Here is a 14852-nt window from a genome sequence, read left to right on the forward strand (position 1 = left end):
GGTTAAGGTCACAAAACTGTTGTGAGAACACTAAGAAATGCTTCCAGAGGCTGATTTGGAATTCTAGGTGAAGAAAGTGGAATTAAACTTTATGTTTAATTCAAGCAGTTCAGATGAATTATTCTAACTAGAGTGATCTGGGGTGTTTTGGAAGGTTCCCTAACCCTTGGCTTCTTTGGGAGTTTGTCCCAGTGATGCCACACTCTGCCCCAAAGTCCCCCTCCAAACCCCCGGTTCGGGGGTACACGGAGGCCCGAGGTCCAGGCAGGTGCCCCGCGCGAGCAGGAGCAGGACCAGAGGGTCTGCGGAGATGAACCCGGAGCCCAGCCCCAGGGGTGCAAGGGCTGAGTGAGGACCCGGGTCCCGCAGTCCCGGGGCCGCCTCCCGGGGAGGATGCCGGCGGGCGCGGGGAGCGTGCGCGGCCACGTGACGGCCGCTATAAGAGCGCTCCGGACGGACGCTCCGCTCCCGCCGCGCCTCCTCGCCGGCCGCGCTTGCTCCCCGCGCCTGGCTTCTCCGAGCCACCAACCTGCGGCTGCGGCTGCGGCGGCCGCCCGCGCCCCCGGCAGCACCATGACAGGTATGCGCCACGCTGCCCGCCGCCGCCGCCCCGGGACGCCTGACTCCTCGCCCCGCGCGGCCCCTCGCAGCCCCGCCGCCTTCCTTCTCCCCCCACGCCCGCCCCTCCGCCCCGGGGGAGCTCCCAGCAGGACGAGGACCGCCGCAAAGTTGCAGGCTGGCCGCAGCCGGGCGTGTCGCTTCCTGCGTCAGCCGCTGCCCCGCCGCCCCGGGGTCTCGAGCGGCCGTCTGGATCCCGGGGACGCAGCCGAGGGGCTCCGCCAGGCAGCGCCTGGGCCCTCCGCCGAAGCCCCCGTTCCTGCTTCCGTCTCCTTTGCCCTTCCTCCTGCGCGCACCGTGAAGGGCGGGCGGGCGGGCGGAGCAGCTGCGGCCGGCTGCGTGGGGGTGGGGAGCCGGCTCCCCGGGGGCGCGGGTTCCGAGCCCCGGAGCGCGGCGGGGTCGCGAGGCGCCGCCCCCCACCGCCCGCGGGCAGGAACTCTTGGAAGGGGCAGCCGCGAGGCGGGGACGCCGGTGGCCCCGGCCCGGCTCCTCGGCCGCCCTCTTCGGCGCTGGCCGCTACGCCGAGCCTATTTTTAGGCCTTTGGGGCTGGGTTGCGGGAAGCCGGAGCCCGGCGAGCGCCCCCGGGGAGCGGGCCCGGCGTGGTGGGAGGGCGCCGGCCCACTTGTTGCAAGGTGTCCGGGCCGCACGGCGAATCTGCCCCCCGAAGACCGGAGGCCCCGAGGTAACTGGTCCTTGCTGTGCTGTTGAGGTGAACAGTGGGGTTATTACAGCCATTGAACTGCGGAAAGGTTGCAGATGTAACCCCGGGCTTGGCCGTCTCTGGGAAGGTTGCACCTCCTACCCAGTTGTCCTTGGTGTTCCCTGTTCCTTTGCTAGGTCTGGCGTTCTAGCCTGTGTTCCTAAGCATTTGTCCTGCTTCCCTCTTCATCTGGGAAATCATCCATATCCTAGCTTCCTGAAAGCCTTGAACCCTACTTACTAAACTTTTCTCCGTGCTCCCCTGGGATCAGGACCGTTTTTGTGTTAAAACATCATTCATTATGCCCCAGATTAAGTGTGCTTGGGACAGGCTGACCGAAATGTTGCCATCTTATGATGGGTTGAAGGAACAAGTTGATGGGTATGTCAAGGGACAGGAGGCCCCGTTCTGAGCTTTCCTAGCGTGACTGGCTGGGAAGCCAGTGACCCCGGGGGAGGGCACACCAGACTTTCTACAACTTAAAGGAGAGCTCACCACTACCTGTGAAGATGGCCCTCAGATCTGCACCTGGGGAGTGTGCTGGCCCACTTGACAACCTACAACTTCCTCTCACTTCTCAATGGAATGTCCACTGCCCCCAGCCTCCACTTTGGAAAATGGGCAAAGAGAGAAGGAGGAAACCCTAAGACGGAAACAGAGTGACTTCATGACAGAATGGCTCAACTCCCTGCTTGGGCAGCAGTGCCCCAAGTGAACCCTGGCAGAGCTTGATCCTAAGTGTCCTGTATGTATGGATGCCCACCAACCTGTTAATGTTAAAATCCACTTGGAGAGGGAGTGTGCTCCAGAATCATCCCGGGGAAGGGCTGGAGGAAATCCTAAAGGCCGGGCTGGTGGCCTTGCGAGGGTGGGGCTTGTTCAGGAGGAAGGAGAATTCATGCATTTGCCCCTGGTTCTGGCAACTAAGTGATTATTGGAGATTGATTTTTGAATGTGTGTGTGAGAGAGAGAGAGTCTGTTGAGGTGCCCCAGGATACAGGGTAGGGGTACTGCTTGCTTCTCCAAGGAAAAGGAGGCAGGTTTTCTGGAGCCTGTGAGGTGGTCCCTAAATCCATTTAACAGCGATGGGCCACAATTTAGATAGAAGCATCAAGGAGGGAAGGCTTCTTGGGGGAGGTGATGTTTGAGAGAGACTCAGAGTGACTCTTGAGTGGTGGTTGGATAGCCATGGAGTGTTTGCTCCAGGTTGAGGAAACAGTAGGAAAAGCCTGAGGCGTGGAACGTGTAAGCACCAGAATGAAGAATATGGCCTCTGCTTTCAGATGCTCTCAGATGAGGTTGTTGGCTGGATTTGTGCTTGGCTGAAAATACTGTCTGTGGTACCTTGTAGGAGAAACAGAAAATGCACTTCTGGATCTCTTCCTCACGGCCTGTTAACTGCCTGAGGTTCACCCTCTGGGTGTTAAGCTGCTGTTTAGTCTGAGAATTTAGCATGTCTGGACCCTAAATTGGATTGAATTTTTACAGCTTGGTCAGCCTCTTGAAGGTTGCCAAAGATTGCCTGCCAAAGAATGGTCTTGAGCCATTCTTATAGTGGACACTGGGTTCTCCCTCTCACCCTAACCCCCCACAAGAAGCTGCTCTTTTATTAATACAGCAAGTTGACCTCAGAGGAGCTGATTTTGCCAAATTATTGATTGAAAAGGGTCCTGGGGTAGTGTTTCCTAGGTAGGATAGTGTAATGAATGTATGTTCGTTTTCCTTGTATTAAGATCAGGCCTTTGTGACACTGACCACAAACGATGCCTACGCCAAAGGAGCCCTGGTCCTGGGCTCGTCTCTGAAACAGCACAGGACCACCAGGAGGCTGGCCGTGCTCATCACGCCACAGGTCTCGGACTCCATGAGGTGAGGACCTCGCTGCCCCGCTGTTGGTGGGGCTCGGACATCCCTCTCCCCTGTTTCTGGCATCGGTGGGCGTTGAGGCCACACCCTTTCCAGGGGTTGCGTGCTGGTGGAGAAAGACGAGAGTTGCTGAGTGAAGGATTCCTGGGTCTAAAACCTCTTCCTGGCTCTTGGGAGATCTTCCAGCCAAGCTCCCTCTGGGAGGTGGTGTTCTGGCCCTTGCTCTTACCGATTCCAGCCAGGAGTAGGGCTCTCCCTTAGGCAAGTCCTCTTGGGGTAATCCGAGTGAGTGACTCAGTCCAGCCATTCCCTTCATGTCATCACGCTTCACTTGCATGCCTTTCCCCAGATGCAGCAGGGACTACTTTGTTCCTGTTTCTAACGGGGGAAACCTCCTGTGACTTTGAAAGAAAGTAGCAGTTTTCTCCACCCCAGTTGACATTAGTAAGCTAAAGGTCTTTATTTACAATTTAATAGACTAGAATATTTGCCAGAGGGCTCTCAGAATTCGGAGTCCTGCTAGGAGAGCACCCTGAGGGGCACAAGCTGTTCTTTGATTGGGTTGGTTCATGTTAATTGGTTGGAATTAAATTTTGAAGTATCTGAATGAACTTCCTTGATCCTAATACTAACTTACTTAAGAATATCTGGGCACACTAGCAGCTCTGTATTGTGTTTATTTTTGCATTCTCCTATCCCTTTTAGAAGTTGAAAATGCTCTTTTTGTGACTTTTTTCAAAAAATGTAAGCCCATGCCAAGGACCTCTGAAAAAGAGGCATTATACATACGTACATATATCTTTCACGCTAAGAACCTTATTCCTAAAGGGTAATTTAGGAAAATGCCCCCCAAAACTGTCTCTTATGTGTATGTCCTAATCTATAGTCTATTTAGTGAGAATCGTGTAAGAAGGTGGATATAGTCTTAGAAAGCAAGCCCCCTTTACTGTGGTAAATGGTGCCCCCATTTCTTTGAGAGATCAAGTTTACTGTGTGAACTAGAACATATGTTTGTACAGCTTTGGAGACAGATAATACATTACCAGTTTTGTTGTGCATGCTTGATATTTTTATAAACTTTCAGTGATGGTCTGTCTTTATCATGTGTTTTTCCTTGTGCTGAGTTTAGTGTCTTACCTGAGTACACCCCACTTAACCTCACCTCAGGCTTGCTTTCTAAAATATATCTTTAGTTAATTTGGGGCAGGGAGAAATGTTGTACCTCACAAACTAAAGTGAGTCTCTCATGCCAGGAGTGCAAAGCACATAATAAATGCTGGTTGTACGCGATGCTAAAAAATGGAAACCGAATAATTGAGTCATTTAACTTCTTTTAGGACACAGCTTCAGGCAGTTCTCTGTCAACGGCTTTGGCAAAAATTATTAGTTATAGGCTTCAGTGCAGATATTATATGCACTTAACTCCACATCATTTGTAAAAGTATTCAGTGGTCAGCAATAAAATATTATTGTTAAAGGCATAGGCTGTTGAAAAGATGTATTACCAAACATCAGTCACATTTTTACAAGCTATTTCACAATTTGCCTGGTATTCAGTGGTACAATAAAACATAGAAAACTTCTGTGATAATGTTTTAAGACAAGAGGTTCATCCTCACAGTAAGCAGTCCTTATTGTTTTAGTGAAGTTAACTGCACATGCAAATTAACACAGTTTGTCCTGAAGTAAATTAGGACATATTTAAGAGATTGCAATATACCAAAGTAACAGATTCTCTCGTAATTGATAAGCTAAATAGAGCACCGTCTTCTGTTAAATGGGTCCCTTGTTCTAAAGAGATGCTGAGAGCTGTTTTCTGGATTTTATTTTTGACAGGAAAACTTTAGAGACTGTCTTTGATGAAGTCATCATGGTAGATGTCTTGGACAGTGGTGATTCTGCTCATCTAACCTTAATGAAGAGGCCTGAGTTGGGCATCACGTTAACTAAACTCCACTGCTGGTCACTTACACAGTATTCAAAATGTGTATTCATGGATGCAGATACTCTGGTGAGTATGGCTTTGAGGGCTGGAAAGATGGATATAGTAACTGAGACCAGTTAGGCATTTGAAGAATGCTGTCAAGACTTGACAGTAAAGTTCAGATAAAACCACTGTTGTAAAAAAGTGTCAGGTGCTGAAGGACAGTAGGACCAGGCTGCCTCACAGCTGTCATCTGAATAGTTAAGACCAGCAACAGACTGCATCTTTTGTGTTGGATAACTTAAGGAGAACTTAAGAAGGGTATGCCGCAGCAGAACAGTTCTGAAATGTTTTCCCTTCTTCCTGCCCCATTGCCCTTGAATCAGGTCCTAGCAAATATCGATGATCTTTTTGAGAGAGAAGAATTGTCGGCGGCACCAGACCCAGGGTGGCCTGACTGCTTCAATTCTGGAGTCTTTGTCTATCAGCCTTCAGTTGAAACATACAATCAGCTGTTGCACCTTGCTTCCGAGCAAGGTAGTTTTGATGGTATGTATCTGTTTTCTTTATATCTGACAAGCTGTATCTTCTAGGGGCTGCTCTTCTCTGGGAGTTGCTATGGTTCCTTGTGTCTGGAAGATAGTGATACATGAGATGTGGCAAGCATTTGAAGTTGTGTTGTTCTGGGAAATAGTGTGTGTTGTGTGCGTGTACCTGCATCTTTTTCCTATAGGTACATGGTACATAGGCTGTTTTACAGACTTGCCTTTCATTGGCCTTCCTGTGTCTAAATTAGAGGATGATAAAGGAACCATAATTATTCAAGAATTCAAAAGACTATTATACAACTCAAAAAGTTTAACAACTGTCTTTAAACCTGAGTAAACTTAAGTACAAGAGCTAACAGCAGGACCCAGTATTGTCTCCATGGAAATTTGAGGAATAAACCTAGGCTCTCATTCTTTCGGGAGGCATTGAAAAAGAAGATAGAAAGACTGTGTGAATAATCTTTGTCTCTGAATTGTCACTCTCTATAAGGCAGTGCATCAGGTAGAGTGGTCTGCAAGGCTAAGGAGTAGAACATTGGCAAAGTCACCAACCATTTTCCACAATACCTAAGTGTATTTATAGCTATATGTTTATATAGAAAGGTTCTGACTATTTGTGATTTAGGGCCTCACATCCTTTGGAGAATTTTGGGTAAATTGATGAGTTGGTATACTTCTATTTTATGCCAGTCTCTAAAATAATAAATAATAAGCCACTTTTTCTTCTTTGAATTTTTGAATTTTATTTCATTTATTTTTTATACAGCAGGTCCTTATTAGTCATCAATATTATACACATCAGTGTATACATGTCAATCCCAATCTCCCAATTCATACGACCACCACCACCACCACCCCGGCACTTTCCCACCTTGGTGTCCATGTTTGTTCTCTACATCTGTGTCTCTATTTCTGCCCTGCAAACCAGTTCACCTGTACCATTTTTCTAGGTTCCACATATATGCGTTAATAGACAATATTTGTTTTTCTCTTTCTGACTTACTTCACTCTGTATGACAGTCTAGATCCATCCACGTCTCTACAAATGACCCAATTTCATTCCTTTTTATGGTTGAGTAATATTCCATTGTATATATGTACCACATCTTCTTTATCCACTCATCTGTCGATGGGCATTTAGGTTGCTTCCATGACCTTGCTATTGTAAATAGTGCTGCAATGAAAGTTGGGGCACATGTTTCTTTTTGAATTATGGTTTTCTCTGGGTATATGCCCAGGAGTGGGGTTGAGGGGTCAAATGGTAATTCTATTTTTAGTTTTTTAAGGAACCTCCATACTGTTCTCTATAGCGATTGTATCAATTTACATTCCCACCAACAGTGCAAGAAGGTTCCCTTTTCTCCACACCCTCTCCAGCATTTGTTTTTTGTAGATTTTCTGATGATGCCCATTCTAACTGGTGTGAGGTGATACCTCATTGTAGTTTTGATTTGCGTTTCTCTAATAATTAGTGATGTTGAGCAGCTTTTCCTGTGCTTCTTGGCCATCTATATGTCTTCTTTGGAGAAATGTCTATTTAGGTCTTCTGTCCATTTTTGGATTGGGTTGTTTGTTTTTTTAATATTGAGCTGCATGAGCTGTTTATATATTTTGGAGATTAATCCTTTGTCTGTTGATTCATTTGCAAATATTTTCTCCCATTCTGAGGGTTGTCTTTTTGTCTTGATTGTAGTTTCCTTTGCTTTGCAAAAGCTTTCAAGTTTCATTAGGTCCCGTTTGTTTATTTTTGTTTTTATTTCCATTACTCTAGGAGGTGGATCAAAAAAGATCTTGCTGTGATTTGTGTCAAAGAGTGTTCTTCCTATGTTTTTCTCTAAGAGTTTTATAGTGTCTGGTCTTACATTTAGGTCTCTAATCCATTTTGAGTTTATTTTTGTGTATGGTGTTAGGGAGGGTTCTAATTTCACTCTTTTACATGTAGCTGTCCAGTTTTCCCAGCACCACTTATTGAAGAGACTGTCTTTTCTCCATTGTATATCCTTGCCTCCTTTGTCATAGATTAGTTGACCGTAGGTGCATTGGTTTACCTCTAGGCTTTCTATCCTGTTCCATTGATCTATATTTCTGTTTTTGTGCCAGTACCATATTGTCTTGATTACTGTAGCTTTGTAGTATACTCTGAAGACAGGGAGTCTGATTCCTCCATCTCTGTTTTTTTCCCTCAAGACTGCTTTGGCTATTCGGGGGCTTTTGTGTCTCCATACAAATTTTAAGATTTTTTGTTCTAGTTCTCTAAAAAATGCCACTGGTAATTTGATAGGGATTGCATTGTATCTGTAGATTGCTCTGAGTAGTATAGTCATTTTCACAATATTGATTCTTCCAATCCAAGAACATGGTATATCTCTCCATCTGTTTGTGTCATCTTTGATTTCTTTCATCAGTGTGTTATAGTTGTCTGCATACAGGTCTTTTGTCTCCCTAGGTAGGTTTATACCTAGGTATTTTATTCTTTTTGTTGCAGTGGTGAATGGGATTGTTTCCTTAATTTCTCCTTCTGATCTTTCACTGTTAGTGTATAGGAATGCAAGAGATTTCTGTGCATTAATTTTGTATCCTGCAACTTTACCAGATATATTGATAAGCTCTAGTAGTTTCCTGGTGGCATCTTTAGGATTCTCTATGTATAGTATCATGTCATCTGCAAACAGTGACAGTTTTACTTCTTATTTTCCGATTTGTATTCCTTTTATTTCCTTTTCTTCTCTGATTGCCATGGCTAGGACTTCCAAAACTATGTTGAATAATAGTGGCGAGAGTGGAAATCCTTGTCTTCTTCCTGATCTTAGAGGAAATGCCTTCAGTTTTTCACCATTGAGAATGATGTTTGCTGTGGGTTTGTCATATATGGCCTTTATTATGTTGAGGTAGGTTCCCTCTGTACCCACTTTCTGTAGAGTTTTTTTTTTTTTTTTTTTTTTTTTTTTTGCTGTACGCAGGCCTCTCACTGTTGTGGCCTCTCCCGTTGCGGAGCACAGGCCCCGGACGTGCAGGCTCAGCGGCCATGGCTCACAGGCCCAGCTGCTCCGCGGCATGTGGGATCTTCCTGAACCGGGGCACGAACCCACATCCCTTGCATCGGCAGGCAGACTCTCAACCACTGCGCCACCAGGGAAGCCCTTTGTAGAGTTTTTATCATAAATGGGTGCTGAATTTTGTCAAAAGCTTTTTCTGCATCTATTGAGGTGATCATATGGTTTTTATTCTTCAATTTGTTAATGTGGTGTATCACTTTGATTGATTTGCATATGTTGAAGAATCCTTGCATCCCTGGGATAAATCCCACTTGTTCATGGTGTATGATCCTTTTAATGTGTTGTCGGATTCTGTTTGCTAGTATTTTGTTGAGGATTTTTGCATCAATATTCATCAGTGATATTGGTCTGTAATTTTTCTTTTTTGTAGTATCTTTGTCTGGTTTTGGTATCAGGGTGATGGTGGCCTCATAGAATGAGTTTGGGAGTGTTCCTTTCTCTGCAGTTTTTTGCAAGAGTTTGAGAAGGATGGGTTTTACTTCTCTAAATTTTTGATAAAATTCACCTGTGAAGACATCTGGTCCTGGACTTTTGTTTGTTGGAAGATTTTTAATGACAGTTTCAATTTCATTACTTGTGATTGGTCTGTTCATATTTTGTATTTCTTCCTGGTTCAGTCTTGGAAGCTTATACCTTATTTAGCAATACGTTACTAAATAACCAAAAGATCACTGAAGAAATCAAAGAGGAAATCAAAAAATACCTAGAGACAAATTGCAACAAAAACATGATGATCCAAAACTTATGGGATGCAGCAAAAGCAGTTCTAAGAGGGAAGTTTATAGCAGTACAAGCCTACATCAAGAAAAAAGTAAAATCTCAAATAAACAATCTAACTTTACACCTCAAGAAACTAGAGGAAGCAGAACAAACAAAACCCAGAGTTAGTAGAAGGAAAAAAATCATAAAGATCAGAGCAGAAATAAATAAAATAGAAACAAAACAATAGCACAGATCAATAAAACTAAAAGCTGGTTCTTTGAGAAGATAAACAAAATTGATAAACCTTTAGCCAGACTCATCAAGAAAAAGAGAGGACTGAAATCAATAAAATTAGAAATGAAAAAGGAGAAATTACATTGGACACTGCAGAAATACAAAGCATCATAAGAGACTACTACAAGCAACTCTATGCCAATAAAATGGACAACCTGGAAGAAATGGACAAATTCTTAGGAAGGTATAACCTTCCAAGACTGAACCAGGAAGCAATAGAAAATATGAACAGACCAATCACAAGCAATGAAATTGAAACTGTGAATAAGCCACTTTTTTTAACAACAACAATAAATCACACACAACAAGACAATACTGGTGGTTAGTATGCAAAATAAGCTGCTTTAAAAATTAATGTTGATGAATCTTTTGAATCAAGAAGAGACCCAGTTGTATCTCAGAAGAAGGATTTGCACTATAGGAGTTGCCCTCTCAGCAGTGGCTCACTATTAGATACTTGACATTTTGACGGAAGCCCAGGTGAGAAACATGGGGCTGGGCCAGAGCCCTGAGCCAGACACCAGGTACCAGGGGCTTCTTTCCTTTCCCTTCCCGCTCCAAGAGCAGATATGAGATTTGAAGTGAGTAGATCTTTCAAGACTAGCAGGAATAGCCATCCTCAGTTGACCCAAGGTTCAGCCCTGGGTACAGATATGAGGATTCATTTCCATTAACTAGTTGTAAAGTTAAAAATCAAAATTTCTAATTTAAACTTTTTGAATTAAGAGAGTACATCTAATAGTTTGTCAGATTGCTGAAATTAAGAGATTGGAAGTTAAAACATTTTTAGTTATACATGAAATTGTGTTGTTGCTGTTCACAGAAATTGAATTCTGTGTAGTATTTTGAGGATTTGGGATATGCAGCTCTTTGAAATGTCATTGAAAAGAACAAGGAGATTTAAGTCTCAATCTTGCTTCACTGTTTGGTTAGTTTGTACTCTCCAGCAGTAGTGCGAAACCTGGGGGAATTTGGTCCCCCAGGGGACTTCTGACAATGTCTGGAGACTTTTTTGGTGGTCCCAGGTGAGTGGGGAGAGCTCTACTGGCATCTAGTGAGTGGAGGCCAGGGATGCTGCTAAACATCCTGCAATGCATGGACAGCCCCTGCACCAAAGAATTATCTGGCTCAGGATGTCAGTAGTGAGAAAATCTGCTCTATGTCAAGTCGTTACATGCCCTAAAGCAGTGAGCAGGAGTATCTGAACCATAATGAATGGTAGCATCTGACAAGAAACGCATTCTTAACATTTAAGCAGCCTTAAGAAATAATGTGTTGAGTGTTCACTGTGGTTACGGCCAAATGTAACTTCTTCACTTTCCTGGCTTTTTTTTAGCTCCCATTTTCCTTTCGTATAAGGAATGGAAGCTCTATTGGTATTTTAGTTCAAAACATGTATTCCTTATTTCTACTGCTTGCATGAAAATAGTTACCTTTTCATAGAAGGGAGGTAGGAGTATTTTTAGCGGAAGTCCACTAACCTTAAGTCTTAACCTTCAGGCTGTGGCTGAAGTGTCAGAGTGTGGCTTTCTTCACCTCCTGTCGTTAAATTTAAAGGAAGTAGTGTAATCCTGCCAGAAATTCCGTGTAAATTCTCAGCTCCAGTAAGTGAATCACATTCTAAAGTAGATCCAGCTGCCTAAAATCCACACGATTGTAATTGCCTAAGGATAATTCTATTTTATTGTTGCAAGGTAAGAGTTTGGATAGCAAACAGTAGTGTGCCGTGATCAATTACCCAGGTTACAATTTCAGAATATAAAACTAATTAATTATGGGCTTCCCTGGTGGCGCAGTGGTTGAGAGTCCGCCTGCCGATGCAGGGGACGCGGGTTTGTGCCCCGGTCTGGGAAGATCCCACATGCCGCGGAGCGGCTGGGCCCGTGAGCCATGGCCACTGAGCCTGCGCGTCCGGAGCCTGTGCTCCGCAAAGGGAGAGGCCGCAACAGTGAGAGGCCCGCGTACCACAAAAAACAACAACAACAAAAAAAACTAATTAATTAGCTGGTAGAGACCAACCTGGATCGTGTACCTTGTTCTAGAAGGTACAATTCAAGAGGTACTAGAGGAGTTGATGAGTTCGTTGTTAAGAAGCAAGAACATGTGAAAAGTGCTTAACTAGAAAGCACTTTCTGCTATTTCAGCCAGAATCTGAAACAACCGGGAGAGCCTGTGCCTGCTAGCACATTCATTATTCAGCAGCAGGGTTTCCAGGAGCTGGCCCTTCTGTAAGGTATTCCATTTACTGGCTTGTTGGTGGCTAAGGATTGGAATGTTTTCTGTTAGTAGAAATGCTTAGTTGAAGGAGCTGAAAATTCAACTATGCAGATAGGAACTTTTGGTTATTCTCAATATAGTGTTTAAATTCAACTGAAAAAGAAAGCAGCAGCTCTTCAATGAAATGCTTTTTCACTTGATGTGTTCTGGAGAAGCTGTACCTACTCAGCAAAGAGCGCGCCGCGTACCATGGGAGCGTGCTCCTCTTTGAAGGGATTTACTATCCTGTTGAATCCATATCTGTGTGACATAAAGACTTGTTGGACTTATACTTAATAAAATATTTCTTTGTAAGCTGCATCCTTTTGTGGTGCTTTGCTTGCTTTGCTTCAAGCTCTCAGTGCAGTGCCCTGTCTTGTTTAGATGTCATGCCAGAGGCACGGAGACGAGCGCTTTCAGGTGTTTCCTTTCCCCTTACCGTACATTTTCTCATATGCACGGTATCTCCCCACCATCTCCCACCCCCAGTTTTACTGAGCAGGGGTCTTAAGTCCCAGCGTTTTTAGACTGGTACTAAAGAAAACCTGTTCGCACATGACTGTATCTCAGTCTGAACGTCTTGCAAGGCCTGCTTCATCTCCTGCATACATGCAACGAGAACTGATGGGACCTGGTGTCCACTGACAAGCCACCGGGCCTCTGATGGCTGAGCATCTGCAGCTGCTTCTGCAGCCCTTCTAATGTGAAAGAATGTGGCTTGTCAGGCTTCTAATCACCAGCCCTCTAATCACACCCCACCCTCGCCTCTGGACAAGAGAATAATCCTAATATGGCAGATCTTGCTAGGTACCTTGACATCTCTTTTTTCTTCCTCAATATCTAGAGTGTTAGGATTTCAAACTAGTGACTTCATACCTAATTTATGGCTGGCATCTAATTTCCCACAATGAAGTGTCTAAGTTCCTATACTGTTAATGTTTGCAAACTATCTTGGCACTTACTTCATAACCGAAGTTACATGTTTCCTGAAAAGTTGTACAACAGCTATTGGGAAATATATACACTAGCATTTTATAGACTGTGACAAGATAAGGTCAACTTCAGGATTTAGCAGTGAGAAGGCGAGAGGTCAAGATTCTTGTCTCCACATACTCATGTGCAACAAAGCTGACCCACTTGATTCTTCATTTGAAGAAATCAATCTGAATGCAAGTTGAGATTTATTTCCTTTCGCCCCATGACTCCAAGGTATCCTAAATTAAAGGTGGCAGTACAGTTGAAGAGTTTAGTGCTTGAAAATTGCTGTCTATTAAATTTCATTTGCATATGTTAGTTTTAAAAACCTAAGTAAAAAAGGGGAATTCATATTTTCCAACTTGAAGGAACCATTTTTTAAAAATCTTGGAATTCGTTAGTGTAACCTAAATACTCGAAACTTTTTTTTTCTGGAGTAATGAAATTTTGGCCTATAGTTGAGTTTTCAAAAAAATAGGGCAGAGTAAATTGGTGATAGAATATTAGGTATGGTTTTCTTTCAGCAGAATCTAAGATCCTCTGTGAGGTCATTAAAACTGTGTGTTACATATTCTAATAAGTGGTCACTGAGACCCTTAAGCTGAACATTTTTTTCCTGTGCTTGGAAATATAATAAATCAGGAGAGTAAAGTTTTAAAATAATTTTTAACAGAAAATATTTGGTGGTGCTATCTAGTAAAGTGTAAAATTGACCCCGGTGCTACCTTCCCTCATCTTTGCAATTAGTTTGGATTCAAGCTGGACCTGCCCAAAAAAGGAATGAAGGAGAGAGGTATTCCCAGATAGTACTTGTCTTGTTCAAACCAAATGAGCTCAGACATTCAGGTGTGTCTCACCTGGTTCCCTGACTTGATAGGTTCCACTCTGACAGGTGCTCATGGTAAGCTTTCCCAGCTGCCCACACACTAGACTGCTTGTGGCCCTTAAACTATTTTATCAATTGCTTTGAAAATTACTCTCTTCTCTTGCGTTTCTATCGTTTAATTGATAGTTTGGGTAGTATCTTGAATAAATAAAGATGAAAAGCAAAAGTCATAACATGTAGTAGCAAAATAAATGAGTACACACAAGTTTTATCTTAAGAGCTATTTTTATCTCATTGAACCCTTGAGGTTTTTTTTTTTGTTTTTTTTTAGCCATCTGTTTATTTCTAGCCTTGTAACTAGCAGAGATCATGAACCTTGTGAGAAATAGAGATGGTGGGAAGGACTAAACTGTTATAGGCTCTTAGGCTGGTCATTTTACTTCTTCATTTATTCCTCAACAGTTCTGTGAAGTACTCATTTATTTATTAATATATTAATTCAACAGATATCTATCGAAGGCCTGCTGTATAGCTGCTACTGGGCACCCAGTGTCGATACAGTTAGGACAGCCGCTTGCCCAGTATGCCTGAGCTGGTGGCAGAGCCAGGTCTGGACCAGACAGTTTTTCTTGATGCTGTGGCTGGGATATGGGAGTGTCTTTTTGTCCCTTCTCTCGCAGTTACCCCACACTGCAACAGTCACGAAAATGTATCAGAGAATGATACGGGATACAGGAAAATCTCTATTATGCTGGATTTATTACAGATTAATTACTTAAAATTCATTCCCCTGAATAAGTAGAGACAGCAGCTGATAGATTCCTCATTTTAGAGATGAAGACACGGAAGCTTATGTCTTCTATCTCTACAGCTGCTGTTCCTCCCTGCTAAACTGTAATGTCTAGAAATATTTTGTCTTTTTTAAATTGTTAAACTGTTGGATGCATTTTATTTTATTAACGAGATATAGTTGAGTTACAATATTATGTATCAGGTGTACAACATAGTGATTCACAATTTTTAAAGGTTATACTCCACTTATAGTTATCATAAAATATTGACTATATTCCCTGTGCTGTACAGTAT

At 43.6% G+C, this 14852-nt stretch overlaps 1 protein-coding gene across 3 annotated transcripts in view; it reads left to right on the forward strand.

The window, feature by feature from the left end:
• Positions 1–393: 393 nt before the first annotated feature.
• GYG1 (glycogenin 1) overlaps positions 394–14852 on the forward strand; it is a gene marked incomplete at its 5' end in the record, with an annotated part of 40097 nt that continues 25638 nt past the window's right edge. Inside the window, 4 exons of one of the 3 annotated variants that reach the window (XM_082625953.1) lie at positions 394–580; positions 3053–3188; positions 5022–5196; positions 5496–5658. In XM_082625953.1, coding sequence (XP_082482079.1) covers positions 394–580; positions 3053–3188; positions 5022–5196; positions 5496–5658 — 661 coding nt within the window. Of the gene's footprint in view, positions 581–1008; positions 1302–3052; positions 3189–5021; positions 5197–5495; positions 5659–14852 lie in introns of those variants that run through there. The other 2 variants (XM_082625955.1, XM_082625954.1) reach the window with 2 other exon arrangements.

Source organism: Mesoplodon mirus (assembly GCF_964341445.2).
Source record: "Mesoplodon mirus genome assembly, chromosome: 6".
Classification (NCBI taxonomy): Eukaryota; Metazoa; Chordata; class Mammalia; order Artiodactyla; family Ziphiidae; genus Mesoplodon; species Mesoplodon mirus.